The 24,419-nt window shown below is 34.2% G+C and overlaps 1 protein-coding gene across 1 annotated transcript in view; it reads right to left on the bottom strand.

The window, feature by feature from the left end:
- MDGA2 (MAM domain containing glycosylphosphatidylinositol anchor 2) overlaps positions 1-24,419 on the bottom strand; it is an 816,139-nt gene that overhangs the window by 319,816 nt on the left and 471,904 nt on the right. The window contains exon 10 of the mRNA XM_051978002.1: positions 5,138-5,286. Coding sequence (XP_051833962.1) covers positions 5,138-5,286 — 149 coding nt within the window. The remainder of the gene's footprint in view (positions 1-5,137; positions 5,287-24,419) is intronic.

The raw sequence follows: 24,419 nt of genomic DNA, 5'->3' as shown, positions 1-24,419 counted from the left end.
AGGTGATGTGAAAAAATTGAACTTTAATTGATGATAGAACTCTGAATTGATCCAAACATTTTGGAGGGCAATCTGATTTGATATCTTAAGAGTTATTAAACTGTCTATATCCTTTGACCCAGCAATACCATTACTACATATTTTTCTCAAGATGATTAAGGAAAAAGGAAAAGAATCTATATATTATAAAATATTTATAGCAGCTTTCTTTGGGGTGGCAAAGAACTGGAAAATAAGAGATGTCCATCATTTGGAAAATGGCTAAACAAGTAATAATAGATGATTTTGATGGAATACTACAGTGCTATGAGAAATGATGAACTCAGTGACCTTAGAAAAACATGAATAGAGATGGACAAAATAATGGACAGTGAAATGAGCAAAACAATATATACAGTAGTAGCAATATTGTTTTAGGAACAACTTGGAGTGGCTAAATCATTTGAATTATTCTAAATATCCAAATTAACCACAGTACATATTTTGTTTAATGGGAGCTGTGGGGGCAGTAAGGAAGAAAAAAAAGGGGGGGGGATTACATGATAACTTTATTATGTATTGTGTGTAATAGATTTTCAGTTTCATGTGCAGTCATTTTTTTCTATTCTACTATATTATGGAATAGCTTGTTTTGTTTCTTCAGTTCAGAATAAAATAAAATAAACTTAAAATTTAAAAAGCAACAGATTTTTGAAGAGCTACAAGAATCAATTAAACAGATTGTGCTCTTAGACCTTTTTATGACCCAGATTACGGAAGCCTATCATAAAGATTATATATGTCCATAGGGTGCCTGAAATTATAAAAATGAACTCTAAAAGAGGTCATGTTTAACTATATATCTTTTGAAAAGTAGCTCCTACCTTGTTGATAAAACTGAAAGATTTTTCAGAATTGTGTGTTTAGTCCTACAACCACCTCTCTTGAGTTTTAAATAGTTCTGAATCTCCTAAGAAAGTTGCATCATTTTTATCCAGCAATGAACCCTCAGGAATCTGGCACAATTGAACAATGGAAAAGACAGATAAAAGTTAAACTCAAAGACCCTCACTTTCAACAAGTAGTGGGAGGGATGGTTAGATTGATTGCCTAATACAGTCTTTATCTTAAACTCTCTGTGTCCATTTAGAAGTTTCCCCCAGTCCATCCTCTAACTATACATTTATAAGAGATTGAAGATGAGGGACTAGAAGGAATTGTAACTTATGTTGATTGTAAATGATACTATACTCAACTGTTTTCTCTAAAACTGAGCTCAAATTAAGTGTTTTTTTTTTTTAATTCTCAACCTCTTTAATAGTAATTGGAAAACGGGTGAGAATAGATACTAACATCATTGTCCACTTTCTTGGCAATAAAAAGAAATTCTGCTTTACTGTGTCCATGTAAAAGACCTTGACAAGGTAATATGAGGGTCCTATTGATTCCCTCATCTACCTATTTGTAGTTCTCATTGGAATTAGATGTGAAGGTTTCATATAGTCAATCAGGAGATGATTAATGGCTCCCAAAAAATATCCTATTAGGAGATACAGGAAACCCATTATAGATTTCAGAGTTAAAAAAATGGATTATCATTTAGTAGACTGGACACAAGACTAAGAAACGATGGAGAGGAAGAGGAGTACCTAACTTGTTCTTTATACTTTTAAGTGACCTTGAGACACTTGCTGATTCTGCCAGATCCAGTTTGATGGCCAGAGTTGATGATATCTTCAGAAATGATAGCCATTGTTCTGACTTGTCAGTCACCATGATACTCACTTATTTTGATCACGTTTCCTGCTATTGTCAAATCTACTATCACAAACTTTATCATGAATTTACAATAGTCTATGAAAATAATATGAGGCTATCCCAAAGATTGCTATCTTAACAACTTATTTGGTTGGTCACTAAGCCTCAGGATACTCACTCCCCCCAAAGACAACTTTTTAGTACTAAAACAAAAACATGAAGGCAAGGGACATGGCTCAAGAAACTTTTACTCCATATACATTAGGTACCTTCCTACTCTTTTTCATACAATCCCATATACATATTTATACATGATGCACATTTTCAGTCTTTATCCACAGGATATCACACATAGTGTATCAAGATCCTTAAAAATATTAAAATTTTATAGGCACTTTCATCAATTGATTGTCTTTTCATCTCCAGCAAACTTGGGGGAAGTCTCCACGAGCATTTGGATGCTAAAGTATATCATTAGTAACTATACTAGTGTTTGAAAATGGAAGGAATGTATTGGGACCATGTATAATGAACATTTATGATAAAAGCATCACTTTTGCCTCTACCTAACTAAACATGTTTCCTAATAATCTATATTCTGACCTATTTCTGTATACTCCAAGATAGCTTTTGAATTTATAGAATTATACAATAAATAAAAATTTGCCAGGAGTAATATTTTCACAATTGGTTTTCTTAAGGCATTAGATTTTAGTTCTATAAATCCAAACTGTATGTACTAAGCGAATAATTAGGAATTTATCTTATACTATAGAATTAATTTTAAAAAACAAAATGGCCCAAACCATCAAAGAACAGACTGAGAGTATTAATAGAATGGCATTAGATTGACCAGCTAGCCACCAGACACTATTTGTTAGCCAAGTTAGGGAATATGTGCAATGACTAAAAACTTCTGTTGCTTTGGGGTAAATACACTAAAAAGATACAACAATTGGTGGCTAGGATCAGAAAATAGGGAATCTGACTTTCTTTTGAAATGTTCATCAAGTAGATAAGAAAGTGCTATAAATCAGACACTTAATGTTTGACTCAGTCATTACTGACACTCCCAATGGGAAAACATACTGAAACCCATTGTTGGAATTTCCCTAAATAGATGAATCAAGGAAGTGAATTGCAAAATTTGGCTTATTATTAGTCTCTAGATGACAAAGTGATTCTATGTTTAACAATTAATTGATCTTTGTAATTATTAAGAAGGTCTTATGTCCAACAACTGGTTCAGCCAGGTATAGTTAGGGCTAGGTATACAAATTTTAAAAACTTTCCTAATCATAATTCCCTAGTGGTTGATAAAAGTGAAATTGGGTAGGATATTGTTCCACTTCAAACCACCTAATAATTTAATGGATTATGCCTAAAGTTCTCATCCTGCTCAGTCCTTGTGAATCTATGCAAGAACAAGAACTCACAAGGGAGCCCCGAAACTCTAAAACTCCTTTAAGAACAGATTCTCTTTGAATCCTGGCCTCTGTAAAAGATCCTGAGAAATTGGCACCACCCCCATTGATAACACTCACTACTTATTAAGCTTCCCATTCAATTTAATCCTATTCAATTCCAGCTCAAACTCCACCCACTAGCCCTATCCAGAACAGGCCTCAGCTTGTAGCCAAAGGCTTCTATTATAAAAGAGCCAATTTTAAACTCACTCCTAGGAGAGGACTTAATATGCCAAGAAATCTCTCTCCCTGACATAGCAGCAAACTCTGCCAGCTGGAATGATATTCTCTTTCAGTGTTACCCTTTCTTTATCCTCACCTGTTTCCCTAAGGAGACTTTATACCTCTCTGTTGGAATCGCTCTACTAGAAACTTTACTTCTCTGCCAGGATTCCTCCACTACTTTACTCTCCTGTCAGGACTTTGCCACTGAGGAATTCAGCCTTTCTATACATGTATAGCAAAGGCTAGCTTTTCGGGTTCATAAATTCCTTTACGAAGGACCTCTGTGACACCAGAAAGGGGTTTCCAAAACTCCCTATCTTGAGCTGAATCTCAAGGGGAATTAGGGGAGCCAAACCTCTTCATTTGGTTTCCTGAACCCCAAACCTGCCACTAACCTCATCATTTAACTCCCTGACCACCAGGAACCCTATCATTTTGGTTCCCTGAATCTAATCCCATCAAATGGACAGAGAATCCATAGACCGGGTACTTTTGTGTACCACATGTGTATCACATGAACTATCATTTCTTTATGTGCACATGGAACTATAAGAATAGGGAATCAAATGTTTGTATAACAGTGACAAAGAATCCTAGAAACTGAGGGAAAATCAACTAATTTGATTTTTTTTAAATGGCTAAACTAGTTACATTTCAATCTTAAAGCAAAGGTACATTGGATGTCTATCTTTAAAAAAGAATCCTGAATTTGCAGCCAAAAGATGGTGATTCAGATACTTCTGCTAGACTTTTTAAAATTTAATCAAGTGACTTCTTCTATCTAGGTCTCAGCTAATATGGGATATTGGATGAAGTGATCTAGATCTTGCAGTTCTAAAGAAAAAAGATATTTGAAAAATTATTCACATGTTATCATTTGGAAAAAAGGAGTAGGCAATCTCCATTGATCCAGAGCAAGAGATAGATGTTATATCTCAGGATAAATGCAACCTTTTTACAATTATATCTAGGGGAAAAAATAAAATGGGATCCCTTGAAAAGTGTTATGTGTCCTGTTATTAGAATGTTGAATCAGAGAGAAAGTGGATATATATCCAGGTTACTGTGAGAGAGATTTTTTCACTGACTTTTAAGACCATCTACAACTTAAAGATTGTATGATTTTTGATCATCGAGCAGGAAATATAGAGTTAAACTTAGGATGAGATTTCTTAAGTAAAAAGAAACTTAAATTTTGGAAAATGGATGATTTTGTTAGTGGAAAAAATACAAGTAGATAAGTATACTAATAGAAGATCTTTATAATTTTATATATATGTGATATATATAAAACTGATTCATATACAGAAATATTTTTAAAAACATATTTATATATATATATATATGAATCAGTAATTGGATTCTAATACCATTCTTTATAATTTGAAGTCTTTGGAATTATAATTTGTAAGATTTCTAATTTTATAAGAAATAAAAATATTTTGTATAGGTGTGACACATTTGAAAGTTTCATTTCCAACAAATATTATATCATTCTTTTATTTTATGTAGAGGTTAAGTTTTTCATAAAATCCAGAGGGATAAAATTTTAACCTATCCATTGTAAAATACATACTTATTTCTATAGATTTCTAAGCATTTCATTACACATTTCTGATATATATGAAAATGAATAGAAAAGTAATTATAATCTTTAAGGGAAATAAAGAAAATAGACATTATATATAAATATTAACTAATTTTCTTACCTGCCTTATACCCAAGCGATAAGCAACAATGCGGTCCACTGCATCAGGATTCATTTGAGTCCACTGTAGACTATAGGAATATACTCGATGTCTGTTTTGCCACACAGGATTATAGGTGTCATAATAGAATTCGGGAGCATAAGCCTTGCCTGAAGGAAAGAAAAATGCATTATTTTCAAAAGGTTAAAAAAAAGAAGAAGAGAGAGCAGTTTAAAGGACCTAGGTGGTACAATGGATAAGAGTACTGCTCCAAGAATCAGGAAGGCCTGATGTCAAATCTGGACTCAGACTTTTACTAGTTGTGTGGCCAGGGGCAACTCACTCAACAAAATATATCAGTGAATTAAGCATATAGAGGGAACGGGAGAAACCTAGAAAAACAACAAATCATATATTTCCTACTAAAAACAAAACTAGACCTTCTAAATCACACACACACACACACCACACACACACACACACACACAAAATACTAGCTGTTTGACTCTCTGGTAAATCATTTAATTCAAATGACTGCTTCCTCCCAAAAAACCCCACAAACCCACAAACATTAGTAATGGAGAAACAACTAGAGTTCATTCCAAAAAGACCAGAGACAAAGCAAATAAGATGTAATTTAATTTACACATTCAATGCCATAACAATGAACTTTTCAATGAGTTACTTTTTAGAACCAGAAGAAATAAAATAATTACAAAATAATTGAGGAAGAAAAGGTCATGAGAAGAAGAAGAAGAAGGAGGAGGAGGAGGAGGAGGAGGAAGAGAAGGAGGAGGAGGAGGAGGAGAAGAAGAAGGAAGAAGAAGAAGAAGAAGGAAGAAGAAGAAGGAAGAAAAAGAAGAAGAAGAAAAAGGAAGAAGAAGAAGAAAAAGGAAGAAGAAGAAAAAGAAAGAAGAAGAAGAAGAAGAAGAAGAAGAAAAAGAAAGAAGAAGAAGAAGAAGGAAGAAGAAGAAGAAGAAATCAGGAAAACAAGGCTTTAGACTATAATGTAATAATCATCAAAACTACCTAGTAATTTTTTTTAAATGTCGGTTAATGAAACAGTTTACATAAATGACACAGTAGGAAGTATTTTGTCCTATTTGATAAAATACTTCTAGAAAAAAATGGATAATTATTTGGCAAACATTGGTTTAGATAAACATTTCACAACATAAACCACAAAAGACAATAATGGATATGTAAATGATATATAAAAGGTCATAACAGTTTAGAATATACTTTATTTGACTTCATTGATCAGGTTAAAGCAAGACCACATGAAGAAGATATTTTTGGAAGAGGAGGAGAGAATTCTCAAATAAACAAGAGATTATTTGATTATAATATGTAAAATGGTATTTTGTCACATATAATCATAAAACTTTTTAACAAATTCAACATAGTTAATATTAGAAGGTAAATAATTGTTTAAAAATCTTTTAAAAGAATATAGAACAGCAGTAATTCTCCAAAAAAAGAATTGAATAGACAATTCTCAAAAGAATAAACTCAAGCTGACTACAACTATATAAAAATGCTCCAAATAATTAATACTGAAAACAAAAATGCTACTTAAAAGAATTCTGAGGTTCTATTTCACACCTATAAGACTACCATAGATGATGAAAAAGTAACAAAAGAAATTGTTGGAAATATTTTTAGAGAACAGGTACATTAATGGGATATTGGTAGAGTTTCAACAAAATTTTGGGAAGTAATTTGAAACTATAACTCTAAAGTGACTAAACTGTTTATATGCTCTAATCCAATGATTCTTCTACTAATCATAAACCTCAAAGATATTTAAACTAGAGGGAAATGATGTATATATTTAAAAGTTTTTACGGTTGGACTTTTTTTTTTTTTAGCAAAATGTGAATTAAAATCATATAATTTGAAGATTGAAAAAGACCTAATGATTATCTAGTTCAATCTTTTTATAAAAATATTGATAACTCATTATCCAGTTTCTGGTGGAAAAATTCCAATGATAAGGAATCAATTACCTGGTAAAGTAGCCCATTCCACTCTTGGACAAGTTTAATTGTTAGAACATTCATTCTGTTATTTTGCCTACATTTGATTCAATGAAACTTGTATCCGTTTCTCCTAGTTATAATCTGGGGCTAAGCAGCAGAAATCTAAGCCATCTTTTATTTGATAGCCATTTAAATAGTTGAAAATAGCTATCATGCCTACCATGAGTCTTCTCTTTTCCAGGCTAAACATGTGGAGTTTGTTTAACTAATACTAATATGTCATGATTCAGGATTTGCCATCTTTGTTGCCTTATTCTGATCACTCCATCTTTTTTTTTTTTTTAAATTTTTTATTTAATAATTACTTTATATTGACACTCGTTTCTGTTCTGATTTTTTTTCCCCTCCCTCCCTCCACCCCCTCCCCTAGATGGCAAGCAGTCCTTTATATGTTGGATATGTTGCAGTATATCCTAGATACAATATATGTTTGCAGAACCGAACAGTTCTCTTGTTGCATAGGGAGAATTGGATTCAGAAGGTATAAATAACCCGGGAAGAAAAACAAAAATGCAGATAGTTCACATTCGTTTCCCAGTGTTCTTTCTTTGGGTGTAGCTGCTTTTGTCCGTCATTTATCAATTGAAACTCAGGTCTCTTTGTCAAAGAAATCCACTTCCATCAAAATATGTCCTCATACAATATCGTTGTCGAAGTGTATAATGATCTCCTGGTTCTGCTCATTTCACTTAGCATCAGTTCATGTAAGTCTCGCCAGTCCTCTCTGTATTCATCCTGCTGGTCATTTCTTACAGAACAATAATATTCCATAACATTCATATACCACAATTTACCCAGCCATAATCCAATTGATGGGCATCCATTCATTTTCCAGTTTCTGGCCACTACAAACAGGGCTGCTACAAACATTTTGGCACATACAGGTCCCTTTCCCTTCTTTAGTATTTCTTTGGGATATAAGCCCAATAGAAACACTGCTGGATCAAAGGGTATGCACAATTTGATAATTTTTTGGGCATAATTCCAGATTGCTCTCCAGAATGGTTGGATTCGTTCACAACTCCACCAACAATGCATTAGTGTCCCAGTTTTCCCGCATCCCCTCCAACATTCATCATTATTTTTTCCTGTCATCTTAGCCAATCTGACAGGTGTGTAGTGGTATCTCAGAGTTGTCTTAATTTGCATTTCTCTGATCAATAATGATTTGGAACACTCTTTCATATGAGTGGTAATAGTTTCAATTTCATCCTCTGAAAATTGTCTGTTCATATCCTTTGACCATTTATCAATTGGAGAATGGCTTGATTTCTTATAAATTTGAGTCAGTTCTCTATATATTTTGGAAATGAGGCCTTTATCAGAACCTTTAACTGTGAAAATGTTTTCCCAGTTTGTTGCTTCCCTTCTAATCTTGTTTGCATTAGTTTTATTTGTACAAAGGCTTTTTAATTTGATGTAATCGAAATTTTCTATTTTGTGATCAGTAATGGTCTCTAGTTCATCTTTGGTCACAAATTTCTTTCTCCTCCACAAGTCTGAGAGATAAACTATTCTATGTTCCTCTAATTTATTTATAATCTCGTTCTTTATGCCTAGGTCATGGACCCATTTTGATCTTATCTTGGTATATGGTGTTAAGTGTGGGTCCATGCCTAATTTCTGCCATACTAATTTCCAATTATCCCAGCAGTTTTTATCAAATAATGAATTCTTTTCCCAGAAGTTAGGGGCTTTGGGTTTGTCAAACACTAGATTGCTATAATTGACTATTCTGTCTTGTGAGCCTAGCCTTTTCCACTGATCCACTAATCTATTTCTTAGCCAATACCAAATGGTTTTGGTGACTGCTGCTTTATAATATAATTTTAGATCAGGTACAACTAGGCCACCTTCATTTGATGTTTTTTTCATTAATTCCCTTGAGATTCTCGACTTTTTATTGTTCCATATCAATTTTGTTGTTATTTTTTCTACATCAATAAAATATTTTCTTGGAAGTCTGATTGGTATAGCACTAAATAAATAGATTAGTTTAGGGAGTATTGTCATCTTTATTATGTTCGCTCGGCCGATCCAAGAGCACTTAATATTTTTCCAATTATTTAAGTCTGACTTTATTTGTGTGGAGACTTTTTTATAATTTTGCTCATATAATTCCTGACTTTCCTTTGGTAGATAGATTCCCAAATATTTTATGGTATCAACAGTTATTCTGAATGGAATTTCTCTTTGTATCTCTTGCTGTTGGGTTTTGTTGGTGATGTATAAAAATGCTGAGGATTTATGGGGATTTATTTTGTAGCCAGCTACTTTGCCAAAATTATGAATTATTTCCAATAGCTTTTTGGTAGAATCTCTGGGGTTCTCTAGGTATACCATCATATCATCTGCAAAGAGTGATAGTTTGGTTTCCTCATTGCCTACTCTAATTCCTTTTATATCTTTCTCGACTCTTATTGCCGAGGCTAGTGTTTCTAATACGATATTAAATAATAATGGTGATAGTGGGCAACCTTGCTTCACTCCAGATCTTACTGGGAAAGGTTCCAGTTTTTCCCCATTGCATATGATGCTTACTGATGGTTTTAAATATATGCTCCTGACTATTTTAAGGAAAAGTCCATTTATTCCTATGCTCTCAAGTGTTTTTATTAGGAATGGATGTTGGATTTTATCAAATGCTTTTTCTGCATCTATTGAGATGATCATGTGGTTTTTGTTTGTTTGGTTATTGATATAGTCAATTATGTTAATAGTTTTCCTAATATTGAACCAGCCCTGCATTCCTGGTATAAATCCTACTTGGTCATAGTGTATTATCCTGGTGACAATTTTCTGTAATCTTTTTGCTAATATTTTATTTAAGATTTTAGCATCAATATTCATTAGGGAGATTGGTCTATAATTTTCTTTCTCTGTTTTCAGCCTACCTGGTTTAGGTATCAGTACCATATCTGTGTCATAAAAGGAGTTTGGTAGGACTCCTTCAATCCCTATTTTTTCAAATAGTTTATATAACATTGGAGTTAATTGTTCTTTAAATGTTTGGTAGAATTCACATGTAAATCCATCTGGTCCTGGGGATTTTTTCTTAGGGAGTTGATTGATAGTTTGTTCTATTTCTTTTTCTGAGATGGGACTGTTTAGGATATTTACTTCTTCCTCTGTTAGTTTGGGCAAGCTGTATTTTTGGAGGTATTTTTCTATTTCATTTAAGTTGTCGAATTTATTGGCATAAAGTTGGGCAAAGTAACTCCTAATTATTGCTCTAATTTCCTCTTCGTTAGTGGTGAGTTCTCCCTTTTCATTTTTAAGACTAACAATTTGATTTTCCTCTTTCCTTTTTTTAATCAGATTTACTAAGGGTTTGTCTATTTTGTTGGTTTTTTCATAGAACCAACTCTTAGTTTTATTAATCAATTCAATAGTTTTTTTACTTTCAATTTTATTGATCTCACCTTTTACTTTTAGAATTTCAAGTTTAGTGTTTGACTGGGGGTTTTTAATTTGTTCCTTTTCTAGCATTTTTAATTGCAAACCCAATTCATTGACCTTCTCTTTCTCTATTTTATACAAATAGGCCTCTAGAGATATGAAATTTCCCCTTATTACCGCTTTGGCTGCATCCCATACATTTTGGTATGATGTCTCATTATTATCGTTTTCTTGGGTGAAGTTATTAATTATGTCTATGATTTGCTGTTTTACCCAATCATTCTTTAGTATGAGATTATTTAGTTTCCAATTATTTTTTGGTCTACTTCCCCCTGCTTTTTTGTTGAATGTAATTTTCATTGCATCGTGGTCTGAAAAGGATGCATTTACTATTTCTGCCTTACTACATTTGAGTTTGAGGTTTTTATGTCCTAATATATGGTCAATTTTTGTATAGGTTCCATGAACTGCTGAAAAGAAAGTGTATTCCTTTCTGTCTCCATTACATTTTCTCCAGAGATCTATCATATCTAGCTTTTCTAGTATTCTGTTTACCTCTTTGACTTCTTTCTTATTTATTTTCTGGTTTGATTTATCTAATTCTGAGAGTGCAAGGTTAAGATCTCCCACTATTATAGTTTTACTGTCTATTTCTTCTTGCAGCTCTCTTAGTTTCTCTTTTAAGAATTTAGATGCTACCCCACTTGGTGCATATATGTTTAATATAGATAGTGCTTCATTATCCATGCTACCCTTTAGCAAGATATAGTGTCCTTCCTTATCTCTTTTAATTAGGTCAATTTTTGCTTTAGCTTGATCTGAGATCAGGATGGCTACCCCTGCTTTTTTGACTTCACCTGAAGCATAGTAGATTTTGCTCCAACCTTTTACCTTTAACCTGCATGTATCTCCCCGCTTCAGGTGTGTTTCCTGTAAACAACATATTGTAGGATTCTGGCTTTTAATCCATTCTGCTAACCGCTTTCTCTTTATGGGGGAGTTTACCCCGTTCACGTTTATGGTTAGAATGACCAATTCTGTATTACTTGCCATCTTGTTAACCCCGGTTTATGCTTTCCTCCCTTCTTTCCCCTTTCCCCCCTTCCAAGTATTAAGCTTGTGAGCACCCCTTGCTTCTCACAGCCCTCCCTTTTTAGTATCCCTCCCCCCTCCTTAGAGTTCCTCCCCCTATCTTACCCCTTTCCCTCCCAGTTCCCGTATTCCCTTCCGCTTAGCTTATTCCTTCCCTTTCCACTTTTCCCTTCTCACTTTTCAATGAGATGGGAGAAGTTTCACCATAGATTGAATATGTCTTAAGATTTTTCACTTAAAGCCAATTCTGAAGGCAGTAAGATACCCACTATATTCATCCCCCTCCATTCTTTCTCTCAGATATAATAGGTTTCCTATGCCTCTTCATGAGATGTACTACCCCCACTTTACCCTTTTTCTGGTACAATGTCCTTTCCACATCAATTTCTAGAACAAGGTATACATGTATTCTTTATACATCTATATAGTCAAAATATAGTTCCCAAGATTAATCTTTACCTTTTTAGATTTCTCTTGAGTTCTATATTTGTAGATCAAACTTTTTGTTAAGTTCTGGTTTTTTCATCAGAAATAGATGAAATTCGCTTACTTCGTTGAATGTCCATCTTCTTCCCTGGAAAAAGATGCTCATTCTCGCTGGGTAAGTTATTTTTGGTTGCATACCAAGTTCCTTAGCCTTTCGGAATATCATATTCCAGGCCCTTCGATCTTTTAATGTGGATGCTGCCAGATCCTGGGTGATCCTTATTGTGGCTCCTTGATACTTGAATTGGGTTTTTCTAGCCGCTTGCAATATTTTTTCTTTCATCTGAGGGTTCTGGCATTTGGCCACTATATTCCTTGGTGTTTTGATTTTAGGATCCCTTTCAGTGGGTGATCGATGAATCCTTTCAATGTTTATTTTTTCCTCTGTTCCTATGACTTCTGGGCAGTTCTCTTTGATAATTTCCTGGAAGACAGTGTCCAGGCTCTTTTTTTCATCATGTTTTTCTGGGAGTCCAATGATTCTCAGATTGTCTCTCCTGGATCTGTTTTCCAGGTCTGTTGTCTTCCCCAGAAGGTATTTCACATTTTTCTCCATTGTTTGATTTTTTTGGATTTGCTTGACTGATTCTTCTTGTCTCCTCGAGTCATTCAATTCCACTTGTTCAATTCTGATTTTCAGTGAAGTATTCTCTTCACTCACTTTTTTAAAATCTTTCTCTAATTGTCCAATTGAGTTCTTTTGTTCTGTGGAATTTTTTTCCATTTCGCCAATTTTGTTTTTTAGAGAGCTGTTTTCTGTTTCCAGTTCACTAATCCTATTTTTCAAGGATTTTACTTCTTTATCCACTCTCTCTTTAACTTTCTCCAGACTCTTTTCCCATTTTTCTTCTAGCTCCCTTGTGAGAGCCTTTTTAATCACTTCTATGAGGTTCATCTGTGCTGAGGAACAGACGATCTCCTCCTTTGGGGAATCACCTGGGGACTGCCTGTTTTTAGTCTCCTCAGGATTTAGAGTCTGCTCTCTATCTGTATAGAAGCTGTCAAGGGTTAAAGTCCTCTTCAGCTTCTTGCTCATTCTGTCTATTAATCAGAGACAAACTACCAAAGAAAAACAGAAAAAAACTGGAGTCTTTCTTTGGGGGGGGGGGCTGGGTGTGTTATCGAGCTTCCTCTACAGACTGCAGGGGGCAGCAGTGAGGCACTAGTAGGACTGTGCTGCGCCTGCGCTCTGAGATCCCAAAGCGTGCTGAGTCACTGAGGGGGGGAAGGGGGGGGGGGGCAGGTCCTGAGAGACTCCAGCTGTTTGCGGTTGTATTCTTCAGCCCCGGTGTTTCTAGCTTCTCTGCTGGGCTGTTGACTTGCTGCCGGAGGAAATTATCCAAACCTGTAGCGAAGCTCTCCCCGCAGAAATGGCTACGATCACTCTCCACCCCCTCTCCAGTCTGCTCCCGTGCTCTCACTGCCGCTGCCCTCAGCCTGCGCCCGATCTAAAACCGCCCCAGCCCTCCAGTAAAGACAGACCTTTCTTGGCGGATCTCAAGGATGGCTTCTCTTGGTAACTATTTGTGGGTTTTTTTCAGTCAAGCATTGATTCAGAGGCTTGTAATGAAGTGGATAGTGAGAGAAAGCGCGGAGCTTATGCAACTGTGAGCCTCCTCTCCGCCATCTTAACCGGAAGTCGTCCCATACATTTTGGTATGATGTCTCATTATTATCGTTTTCTTGGGTGAAGTTATTAATTATGTCTATGATTTGCTGTTTCACCCAATCATTCTTTAGTATGAGATTATTTAGTTTCCAATTATTTTTTGGTCTACTTCCCCCTGTTTTTTTGTTGAATGTAATTTTCATTGCATCGTGGTCTGAAAAGGATGCATTTACTATTTCTGCCTTACTACATTGAGTTTGAGGTTTTTATGTCCTAATATATGGTCAATTTTTGTATAGGTTCCATGAACTGCTGAAAAGAAAGTGTATTCCTTTCTGTCTCCATTACATTTTCTCCAGAGATCTATCATATCTAACTTTTCTAGTATTCTGTTTACCTCTTTGACTTCTTTCTTATTTATTTTCTGGTTTGATTTATCTAATTCTGAGAGTGCAAGGTTAAGATCTCCCACTATTATAGTTTTACTGTCTATTTCTTCTTGCAGCTCTCTTAGTTTCTCTTTTAAGAATTTAGATGCTACCCCACTTGGTGCATATATGTTTAATATAGATAGTGCTTCATTATCCATGCTACCCTTTAGCAAGATATAGTGTCCTTCCTTATCTCTTTTAATTAGGTCAATTTTTGCTTTAGCTTGATCTGAGATCAGGATGGCTACCCCTGCTTTTTTGACTTCACCTGAAGCATAGTAGATTTTGCTCCAACCTTTTACCTTTAACCTGCATGTATCTCCCCGCTTCAGGTGTGTTTCCTGTAAACAACATATTGTAGGATTCTGGCTTTTAATCCATTCTGCTAACCGCTTTCTCTTTATGGGGGAGTTTACCCCGTTCACGTTTATGGTTAGAATGACCAATTCTGTATTACTTGCCATCTTGTTAACCCGGTTTATGCTTTCCTCCCTTCTTTCCCCTTCCCCCCTTCCAAGTATTAAGCTTGTGAGCACCCCTTGCTTCTCACAGCCCTCCCTTCTTAGTATCCCTCCCCCCTCCTTAGAGTTCCTCCCCCTATCTTACCCCTTTCCCTCCCAGTTCCCTTATTCCCTTCCGCTTAGCTTATTCCTTCCCTTTCCACTTTTCCCTTCTCACTTTTCAATGAGATGGGAGAAGTTTCACCATAGATTGAATGTGTCTTAAGATTTTTCACTTAAAGCCAATTCTGAAGGCAGTAAGATACCCACTATATTCATCCCCCTCCATTCTTTCTCTCAGATATAATAGGTTTCCTATGCCTCTTCATGAGATGTACTACCCCCACTTTACCCTTTTTCTGGTACAATGTCCTTTCCACATCAATTTCTAGAACAAGGTATACATGTATTCTTTATACATCTATATAGTCAAAATATAGTTCCCAAGATTAATCTTTACCTTTTTAGATTTCTCTTGAGTTCTATATTTGTAGATCAAACTTTTTGTTAAGTTCTGGTTTTTTCATCAGAAATAGATGAAATTCGCTTACTTCGTTGAATGTCCATCTTCTTCCCTGGAAAAAAGATGCTCATTCTCGCTGGGTAAGTTATTTTTGGTTGCATACCAAGTTCCTTAGCCTTTCGGAATATCATATTCCAGGCCCTTTGATCTTTTAATGTGGATGCTGCCAGATCCTGGGTGATCCTTATTGTGGCTCCTTGATACTTGAATTGGGTTTTTCTAGCCGCTTGCAATATTTTTTCCTTCATCTGAGGGTTCTGGCATTTGGCCACTATATTCCTTGGTGTTTTGATTTTAGGATCCCTTTCAGTGGGTGATCGATGAATCCTTTCAATGTTTATTTTTTCCTCTGTTCCTATGACTTCTGGGCAGTTCTCTTTGATAATTTCCTGGAAAATAGTGTCCAGGCTCTTTTTTTCATCATGTTTTTCTGGGAGTCCAATGATTCTCAAATTGTCTCTCCTGGATCTGTTTTCCAGGTATGTTGTCTTCCCCAGAAGGTATTTCACATTTTTCTCCATTGTTTGATTTTTTTGGATTTGCTTGACTGATTCTTCTTGTCTCCTTGAGTCATTCAATTCCACTTGTTCAATTCTGATTTTCAGTGAAGTATTCTCTTCACTCACTTTTTAAAAATCTTTTTCTAAATGTCCAATTGAGTTCTTTTGTTCTGTGGAATTTTTTTCCATTTCGCCAATTTTGTCTTTTAGAGAGCTGTTTTCTGTTTCCAGTTCACTAATCCTATTTTTCAAGGATTTTACTTCTTTATCCACTCTCTCTTTAACTGACTTCTCCAGGCTCTTTTGCCAAGCCTCCCTCTTCTTTTGCCAAGCTTCCCTCTCCTTTTGCCAAGCCTCACTCTGCTTTCCCCATTTTTCTTCTAGCTCCCTTGTGAGAGCCTTTTTAATCACTTCTATGAGGTTCATCTGTGCTGAGGAACTGATGATCTCCTCCTTTGGGGATTCACCTGGGGACTGCCTATTTTTAGTCTCCTCAGGATTTAGAGTCTGCTCTCTATCTGTATAGAAGCTGTCAAGGGTTAAAGTCCTCTTCAGCTTCTTGCTCATTCTGTCCAATAATCAAAGACAAACTACCAAAGAAAAACAGAAAAAACTGGAGTCTTTCTTTGGGGGGGGAGGGGGGGTGGGTGTGTTATCGAGCTTCCTCTACAGACTGCAGGGGGCAGCAGTGAGGCACTAGCAGGACTGTGTTGCGCATGCTCTCTGAGATCCCAAAGCGTGCTGAGTCACTGTGGGGGGGGAAAGGAGGGGGCGGCCAGGTCCTGAGAGACTCCAGCTGTTTGGGGTTGTGTTCTTCAGCCCCGGTGTTTTTAGCTTCTCTGCTGGGCTGCTGACTTGCTGCCGGAGCAAAGTATCCAAACCTGTAGCGAAGCTCTCCCCGCAGAGACGGCTGCGATCACTCCCCACCCCCTCTCCAGTCTGCTCCCGTGCTCTCACTGCCGCTGCCCGCTGCCTGCGCCCGATCTAAAACTGCCCCAGCCCTCCAGTAAAGACAGACCTTTCTTGGCGGATCTCAAGGATGGCTTTTCTTGGTAACTATATGTGGGTTTTTTTCAGTCAAGCATTGATTCAGAGGCTTGTAATGAAGTGGATAGTGAGAGAAAGCGCGGAGCTTATGCAGCTGTGAGCCTCCTCTCCGCCATCTTAACCGGAAGTCCCTGATCACTCCATCTTGATAATGTCTTTGTTAAACACTGGTCCCAGAGCTGAACACAATAATATAATAGGGGTTTTTAATGATCACATTGACTTTTTTGACTGCAGCTTCAAACTGTTGTCTCATATTGGATTTGCTATACTAAAAGTCCCAAACTTCCCCCCACCCAAACAACTGTTATTTAGCCATTCTTCTCTCTTTCATATACTTGTGAAGATTGCTTTTTGTGTCCAAGTGAAGGACTTCACATTAATCTCTAGTGAACCACCTTATTTGATTCAATTCACTGTCAAGACTTTTTCTGACTCAGAAATCCAATGCATCTGCTATCCTTTGTATCATATGCAAATTTGATGAATATGTAATCTGTTTTTTATCCAAGTATTGATGAAGATGTTTAACAGAACAGGGAGACAGATCTTCGGACTATTCTAGTGAAGATTTATTGCCATTTTTAACAATGAATTATTCTATTAAATAATAGTATAAGATACATAATAAAAAATGCTAATATCTGTAAACTGTATCCACGATATTGTTCTAATCTATAGAATTAGTTCTATGATTCTATTTTTAAGTGATATTAATTTGGTTCTATCTGTTTTTGAAGTCATACTCAATCTTAAAAATCACTGTTTTTTTTAGATATGAAATAGAAATGCAGAGACACACAGAGAAAAAAATCACTTACTTCCCGTCCACCATTTTACTTTAAACAAAATATTCTCCAACATGTTTTCTCCTTTAGGTTTCTGAAAGTCTTGTTCACATCCTTTTAAGTTTTAAGTCCTTTTGGTTCCTTTGGCAAAACAACTGTCAACTAATATGCTTATGTATTTTTGTTATGTGAACTCAATCTCTGGCCAATAAAGTGATCTCGATATTGTAAGTCATCATCTAGCAAGCCATATCCCATTCTTATACATCAACTTCTAGGCCAGCTTTTTACTTAGGTTAATCTTTGTTTTATCCATTCTTTATCTTTCATGAACAATTGTGAGAAATATACAATTTGTGTCTCACTAGTCTTCACTTTTTATGCCCTAAAATTCATAACTGTTGGCAATACTAGTTAGGTTCCTTCTTGTAGTATCATTTGTGCTCTTGTAAATATCCAGAAGGGTTTAGTTGTCATTCATTTTGAAAGGTCTGGGGAGATTCTATTTGACTATACTGTTTTAAGAATATTATCTTTTATTAGTGCTATCAGGCTAACAAATGACTTTTAGTGCTCTTGAGCAAGGACTCATCAAAATATAACTATATTTTTCTTCTTCCTCTCTCAATTCACAGTTTTTGTGATTCTATTAATGTAATTTTTGAAGGATAAAAATCTTCTTCCTCCTTTAAGCATTTAATTCTCACCTCTTCAGGAAGAAGTTCTAAAGTTTCATCTGTTTTAAAGTTCAGATGTTATAGCTATACTTTTCCTTTCCTCTCCCATCTGGTATATGAGTCCATTTTCTTTTACTGTTTTAAAATTATATATATACACATATATATATATATATATATATATTACACACACATATATATACATACATACATATATATGCACATACAAACATATATATACATATACATATATATGTATATATACGTTACACTAAAGATACTGGTCCTATCAATATTCAAAGAAAACTGTTTTTAAAAGTGATTTAAATACTGTTTACCCTTAAATTTTTTTATAGAATTTAATTCTAATTTTTCTTAAAACAAATTCTACAGAATGGAAATATATATGTACATATATTTATATTTATATATCCCAATTGAAAGTAAATTTTGATATTTATTTTTTAATTTTGAGTTCCAAGTTCTCTTTCTCCCTCCTGCACCTCTCCCTTCATTGAAAAAATGAGAAATTTGATAGCAATTATACATGTAAAGTCAAGCAAAATATATTATTATATTTAATAATTTTTCAAAAAAAACACAAACAAGAAAATAAAGTAAAACGGTATGCTTCAATCTACATTCAGATGTCATCATTTCTTTCCTAGCATATTTAATCATAAGTTCTTTGGAATTGTCTTGCATTACTGTTATCAGAGTAACTAAGTCTTTAATCATTTATCATCCTTAAAATATTTCTGTTAGCAGAGATACTGAAATAGTTTGTCATTTCTTTCTCCAGTTCATTTTGTAGATGAAAAACCTGAGGAAAACAGGGTTAAGTAATTGCCCAGGGTCACACAGTTTAGTAAGTGAGGCAAGATTTGAACTTCCTGATTCCAAACCCATTGCTCTATCTACTACACCACCTCATTGCCCAGAGTCAGATTAAATAATATTTATTACTAGGCAAATGACATCAGTTCTGTTGAATGCATATCCAAATTATCTCATATAAAAGAATCATTATTCTTATCATCTTTTGCATTTTATAGTAATAATCCACTCTGGAGTTATCAAATATGAACTGATTATATTTAATTAAAGAAATATAATAATAATGTCAACATTTATATAGTGCTTACCATATACTAGTCACTGTGTTAAGCATTTCACAATAATTATATCATTTGATCCTTACAACAACCCTGAGAGATGGATCTTATTACTATTTTTATATATCTTATTATTGCTATTTTTTTCTCTTTACAGATAAGGAAATTCAAATAAATAGAGATAAGATAACTTGCATATGATCATACAGTTGCTAAATTTCTAAGACCAGAACATAACTCAGGTTTTTTCCTGCATTTTCAAGCAGTTTTTCCAATACTTTATTTGGGAACTGGATCTAAGATGAAGAGGATCTAACACAATCAGAAGAGGAGGATCTCTTAGCTGAGGCAGGAGTCAGAGAATATTCTCTGAGCTTAGATATGGGATCTAGGGTCTCTGATCTAAATAATCTTTTTTCTTCTAATGGTCAAAGAAGAGTTACCAAGAAACAGCTATAAAGTGAAAATTATATACCTCATTTATTATCCTTCACTCTAGGAATGCCATCAAATTAGTTGTCTTTTTTCATTACACTAAAGGACTGGTCTATCAATATTCAAAGAAAAATATTTTAAAAAGTGATTTAAGTACTGTTTACCCTTAAAGTTTTTATAGAATTTAATTCTTTTTTTTTTCTTAAAACAAATTCCACAGAATAGTACCATAAAACTTACTAAAATATTTTTGGAATGTGTTGCTTAGCTGAAAAAGTTTAATCTCCAGACTCTTAATTTCCAACATTTATTAAGATTTTTAGCAGTTTTATAAAACAGCAAAGTTTTCCTTTTCATGATTATTTGACTTTATTTCTATAATTCCAGTTGTGGGTAAGGCTGAAATGACAGGAAAAAATATATATCTTGCTGTTTTATTCCCCTCTTTTCTTATAACCTAATCTCCCACTGAAATTCAGAAACTAGTAGTGAGTCTTTTTTATTGGGAAAACTACTTCAAATATGAATCTTTATTAATCTTTCCCAAAATACTAAATTCTTTCAATACCACTTTTTAGCACTCTGGGTGGTTGACTGCATTTTTCCTTTAAAAATATTTCAAAATAACAATCCACAAATAACACATGAAATAAGAAAATAAAAAGTTCCTATGTTTTATAAAGAAGCAAAAATACAGACAAAACAATAAAACAAACACTTATTTGCTAGGCTTAATTTATTCCTTTGTAAAAACAAACAAACAAAAAACCCCCCAAAAACCTCACTTAAAACCAAAACAAAGTAACAGTTAAATTTTCATGCAGATTTATTTCAAAAATAACATAATTCAATAGCATGCTATTTAAGCATTCCTTTTAATTACTGGGAGCAACAACCAAAAGTAGCATAATCATGGACTGAGGATATATTTGTGAATGGACTCTAATGCAATGATATCAAAGAAAAGGACATTTAGAGGTGGGAAAAGGTCTGTACTGAAAAAAGAGAAAAGGATATATGGGACAATTAAATCACAAAAGAGGTGCAAAAAATGAAGGGAAAGAAAGATGAAGGATGAGCATTGTCTGAAGCTTAATCTCATCAGTTTTGGCTCTAAGAGGGAATATTGTAATAATTCATTTGAGTATAGAAATGTATCTAATCCTATAATGAATTAGGAAGAGAAAGAAGAAAGTAAAAGGAGGGCCAGAGTAGAAGGGAGGGCAGAAGCACTAGGGGAAAAAGTAAGAGAAGGGACCAAGGAATGATAGTAGATAAGAGAGTAAAAAAAAAAAAAAAAAACTATTAAGAACAGGGGTGAAAAAGAGAGAACAAAAGTATATACAGAAGAGAAAGTAGGATGGAAGAAAATACAGAACTGGTAATCATAACTGTAAATGTGCATGGGATGAACTCTCCTAAAATGTAAGTGAATTGCTATTCAGAGTGGAATAAAAAACAGAATCCTACAATATATTGTTTACTAAAAACACATTCGACAAAGAGAGATACATACAGAATAAAGATAAAAGACTAGCACAGAATTTATTTTGCTTCAGCTGAAGTTAAAAAAAAGCAGGGGTAGCCATTCTGCTCTCAGGTAAAGCAAAAATAAAAATAGAATTTATTTAAAAAGGTAAGAAAGGAGAATATATCATGATAGAGGGTACTATAAATGATGAAGTAGTAATGATATTAAATGTGTATGTACCAAATGATAGAGAAGCCAGATTCCTAGAGAATATTTTAAACTAGTGACAGGAAGAAATATACAGCAAAACTATACTACTTGAAGAGCTCAACCTTCTCCTCTCAAAATCAGACAAATTCACCCACAAAATAAACAAGAAAGAATTTAGGAAGATTAATAGAATCCTAGAAAACCTAGATATCATACACTGCTGGAAAAAAAATTGAATAGGGACAGAAAGAAATACACATGGAAAAATAGCAGGTGCTCTTGGATAAGTCCAGCAAATATAATAAAGATAACAACATTACCTAAACTAATCTATTTATTTAGTGCTATACCAAAACACCCAAGAACTTATTTTACTGACCTAGAAAAAAAAAACAACAAAATTCATCTAGAAGAAAAAAAAGTTAAAAATTTTAAGGGAATTAATGGAAAAAAGCAAATGAAGGTGGCCTAGCTGTACCAGATCTAAAGCTATATCATAAAGCAGTTGTCATCAAAACCATTTGCTACTACCTAAGAAATATAGTCGTTAATCAGTGGAATAGGTTAATGACTATTATGTATATATAGCCAATGACTATAGTAATCTAGTGTTTGATAAACTCAAAGACCCCAGGTTTTGGGAAAAGAACTCACTATTTGACGAAAACTGCTGGGAAAATTGGAAACTAGTAAGGCAGAAGCCATGCATGGACCCACACAAAACACCATATACCAAAATAAGTTCAAAATAGGTTCATGATCTAGAAATAAAGAATATTATAAACAAATTAAAAGAAAATAGGATAGTTGACCTCTCAGATCTATGGAAGAAGAAGGAATTTGTGACCAAAGAAGAGCTAGAAATCATTACTGATCACAAAATAGATAATTTTGATTATACTAGGTTAAAAAGTTTTTGTACAAACAAAACTAATGCAGACCAGACTAGAAGGAAGTAATAAACTGGGAAAAACATTTTACATTCAAAGATTCTGATAAAGGCCTAATTTCCAAAATGTATAGAGAATTAACTCAAATTTATAAGAATTCAAGCTCTTCTTCAATTGATAAATGGTCAAGGATATGAACACACAATTTTCAGGTGAAGAAATTGAAACTATTTCTTGTCATATGAAAAAGTGCTCTTAATTACTATTGATCAGAGAAATGCAAATTAAGTCAAGTCTGAAATACCAATCCATACCTGTCAGATTCAGTAAGATGAGAGCAAAAGATAATGATGAATGTTGGAGGAGATGTGGGAAAACTGGGATATTAATACATTGCTGGTCAAAATGTGAACAGATCCAACCATTGTAGAGAGCAATTGGAACTATGCTCAAAAAGTTATCAAACTGTGCATACCTTTTGATCCAGCAGTATTTATATTGGGTTTATATCCCAAAGACATCTTAAGGGAAAGGGACCCACATGTGCAAAAATGTTTGTGGCAGCCCTTTTTGTAGTGGCTAGAAATTGGAAACTGAAGGAATGTCCATCAATTGGAGAAAGGCTGAATGAATTATGGTATATGAATGTTATGGAATATTATTGTTCTGTAGGAAAGAATCAACATGGTAATTTCAGAGAGGCCTGGAGAAACTTACATGAACTGATGCTAAGTGAAATAAGCAGAAATAGGAGATCATTATATATGGCAACAACAAGACTATATGACGATCAATTCTGATGGACGTGCATCTCTTCAACAATGAGATGATTCAACCCAGTTCCAATTTTTCAGTGATGAAGGAAGCCATCTACACTCAGAGAGAGGCCTGTGGGAACTGAGTATGGACCACGTCATAGCATTTTCATGTTTTCTGTTGATGTTTGCTTGCATTTTGTTTTCCTTCTCAGATTTTTTTCTTTCTAGATCTGATTTTTCTTGTTCAGGAAGATAATTGTGTGTATATATATATATATATATATATATATATATATACATACACACACACACATATACATATATTGGATTTAACATATATTTTAATATATTTAACATGCATTGGACTACCTCCCATCTAGGGTAAGGGGTGAGGGGAAGGAGGGAAAAATTTGGAACAGTAAATTTTGCAAGGGTCAATGTTGAAAAATTACCCATACATATGTTTTGTAAATAAAAAGCTTTAATTTAAAAAAAAATCACACACACACAAAAGAAAGGCATACACATTTTCTCAGCAGTACCTAGCATCTACACAAAATTGACCTTGTATTAGGGCATTAAAATCTCATAATCAAAGGCAGAAAGGGTTTCTTTTTCAGACTACAATGCAATAAAAGCTATATTCAATAAAGGTAAGGAAAGATATACTAAAAACCAACTGGAAAAATAAACAATCTAATTCTTAAAAAATGCATGGATCAAATAACAAATTACAGAAACAATACATAATTTCATCAAAGAGAATGACGATAATACAATATACCAAAACCTGTGGGATGCAGCCAAAACAATTTTTAGGGGAAATTTTATATCTCTAAATAGCTACATGAATAAAACAGAGAAAGAGAAAATCAATGAACTGGGCATGCACCTAAAAAAGCTAGAAAAAAAGAACAAATAACCCCCATGAAATACTACATTCAAAATTATGACACTCAAAGAAACAAAAATACAGACAAAACAATAAAACAAACACATACTTGATAGGCTTAATTTATTCCTTTGTAAAAACAAACACAAAATCCCCTCAAAAACCTCACTTAAAACCAAAACAAAGTAACAGTTAAATTTTCATGCAGATTTATTTCAAAAATAACATAATTCAATAGCATGCTATTTAAGCATTCCTTTTAATTACTGGGAGTAACAATCAAAAGTAGCATAATCATGAAACTAAAAAATATTGAACTAATAAATAAAATTTGGCAGAGCCAAGATGGCAAATAGTCGACAGATCTGGCATCCCTCAGATCAACACTAGATCAAGCCTCTGAACTGGTTTCAGAGTGACAGAACTCACAAATATTTG

This window comes from Antechinus flavipes, chromosome 2 (assembly GCF_016432865.1).
Source record: "Antechinus flavipes isolate AdamAnt ecotype Samford, QLD, Australia chromosome 2, AdamAnt_v2, whole genome shotgun sequence".
Lineage (NCBI taxonomy): Eukaryota > Metazoa > Chordata > Mammalia > Dasyuromorphia > Dasyuridae > Antechinus > Antechinus flavipes.
This window is presented reverse-complemented; position numbering and strand designations above follow the sequence as displayed.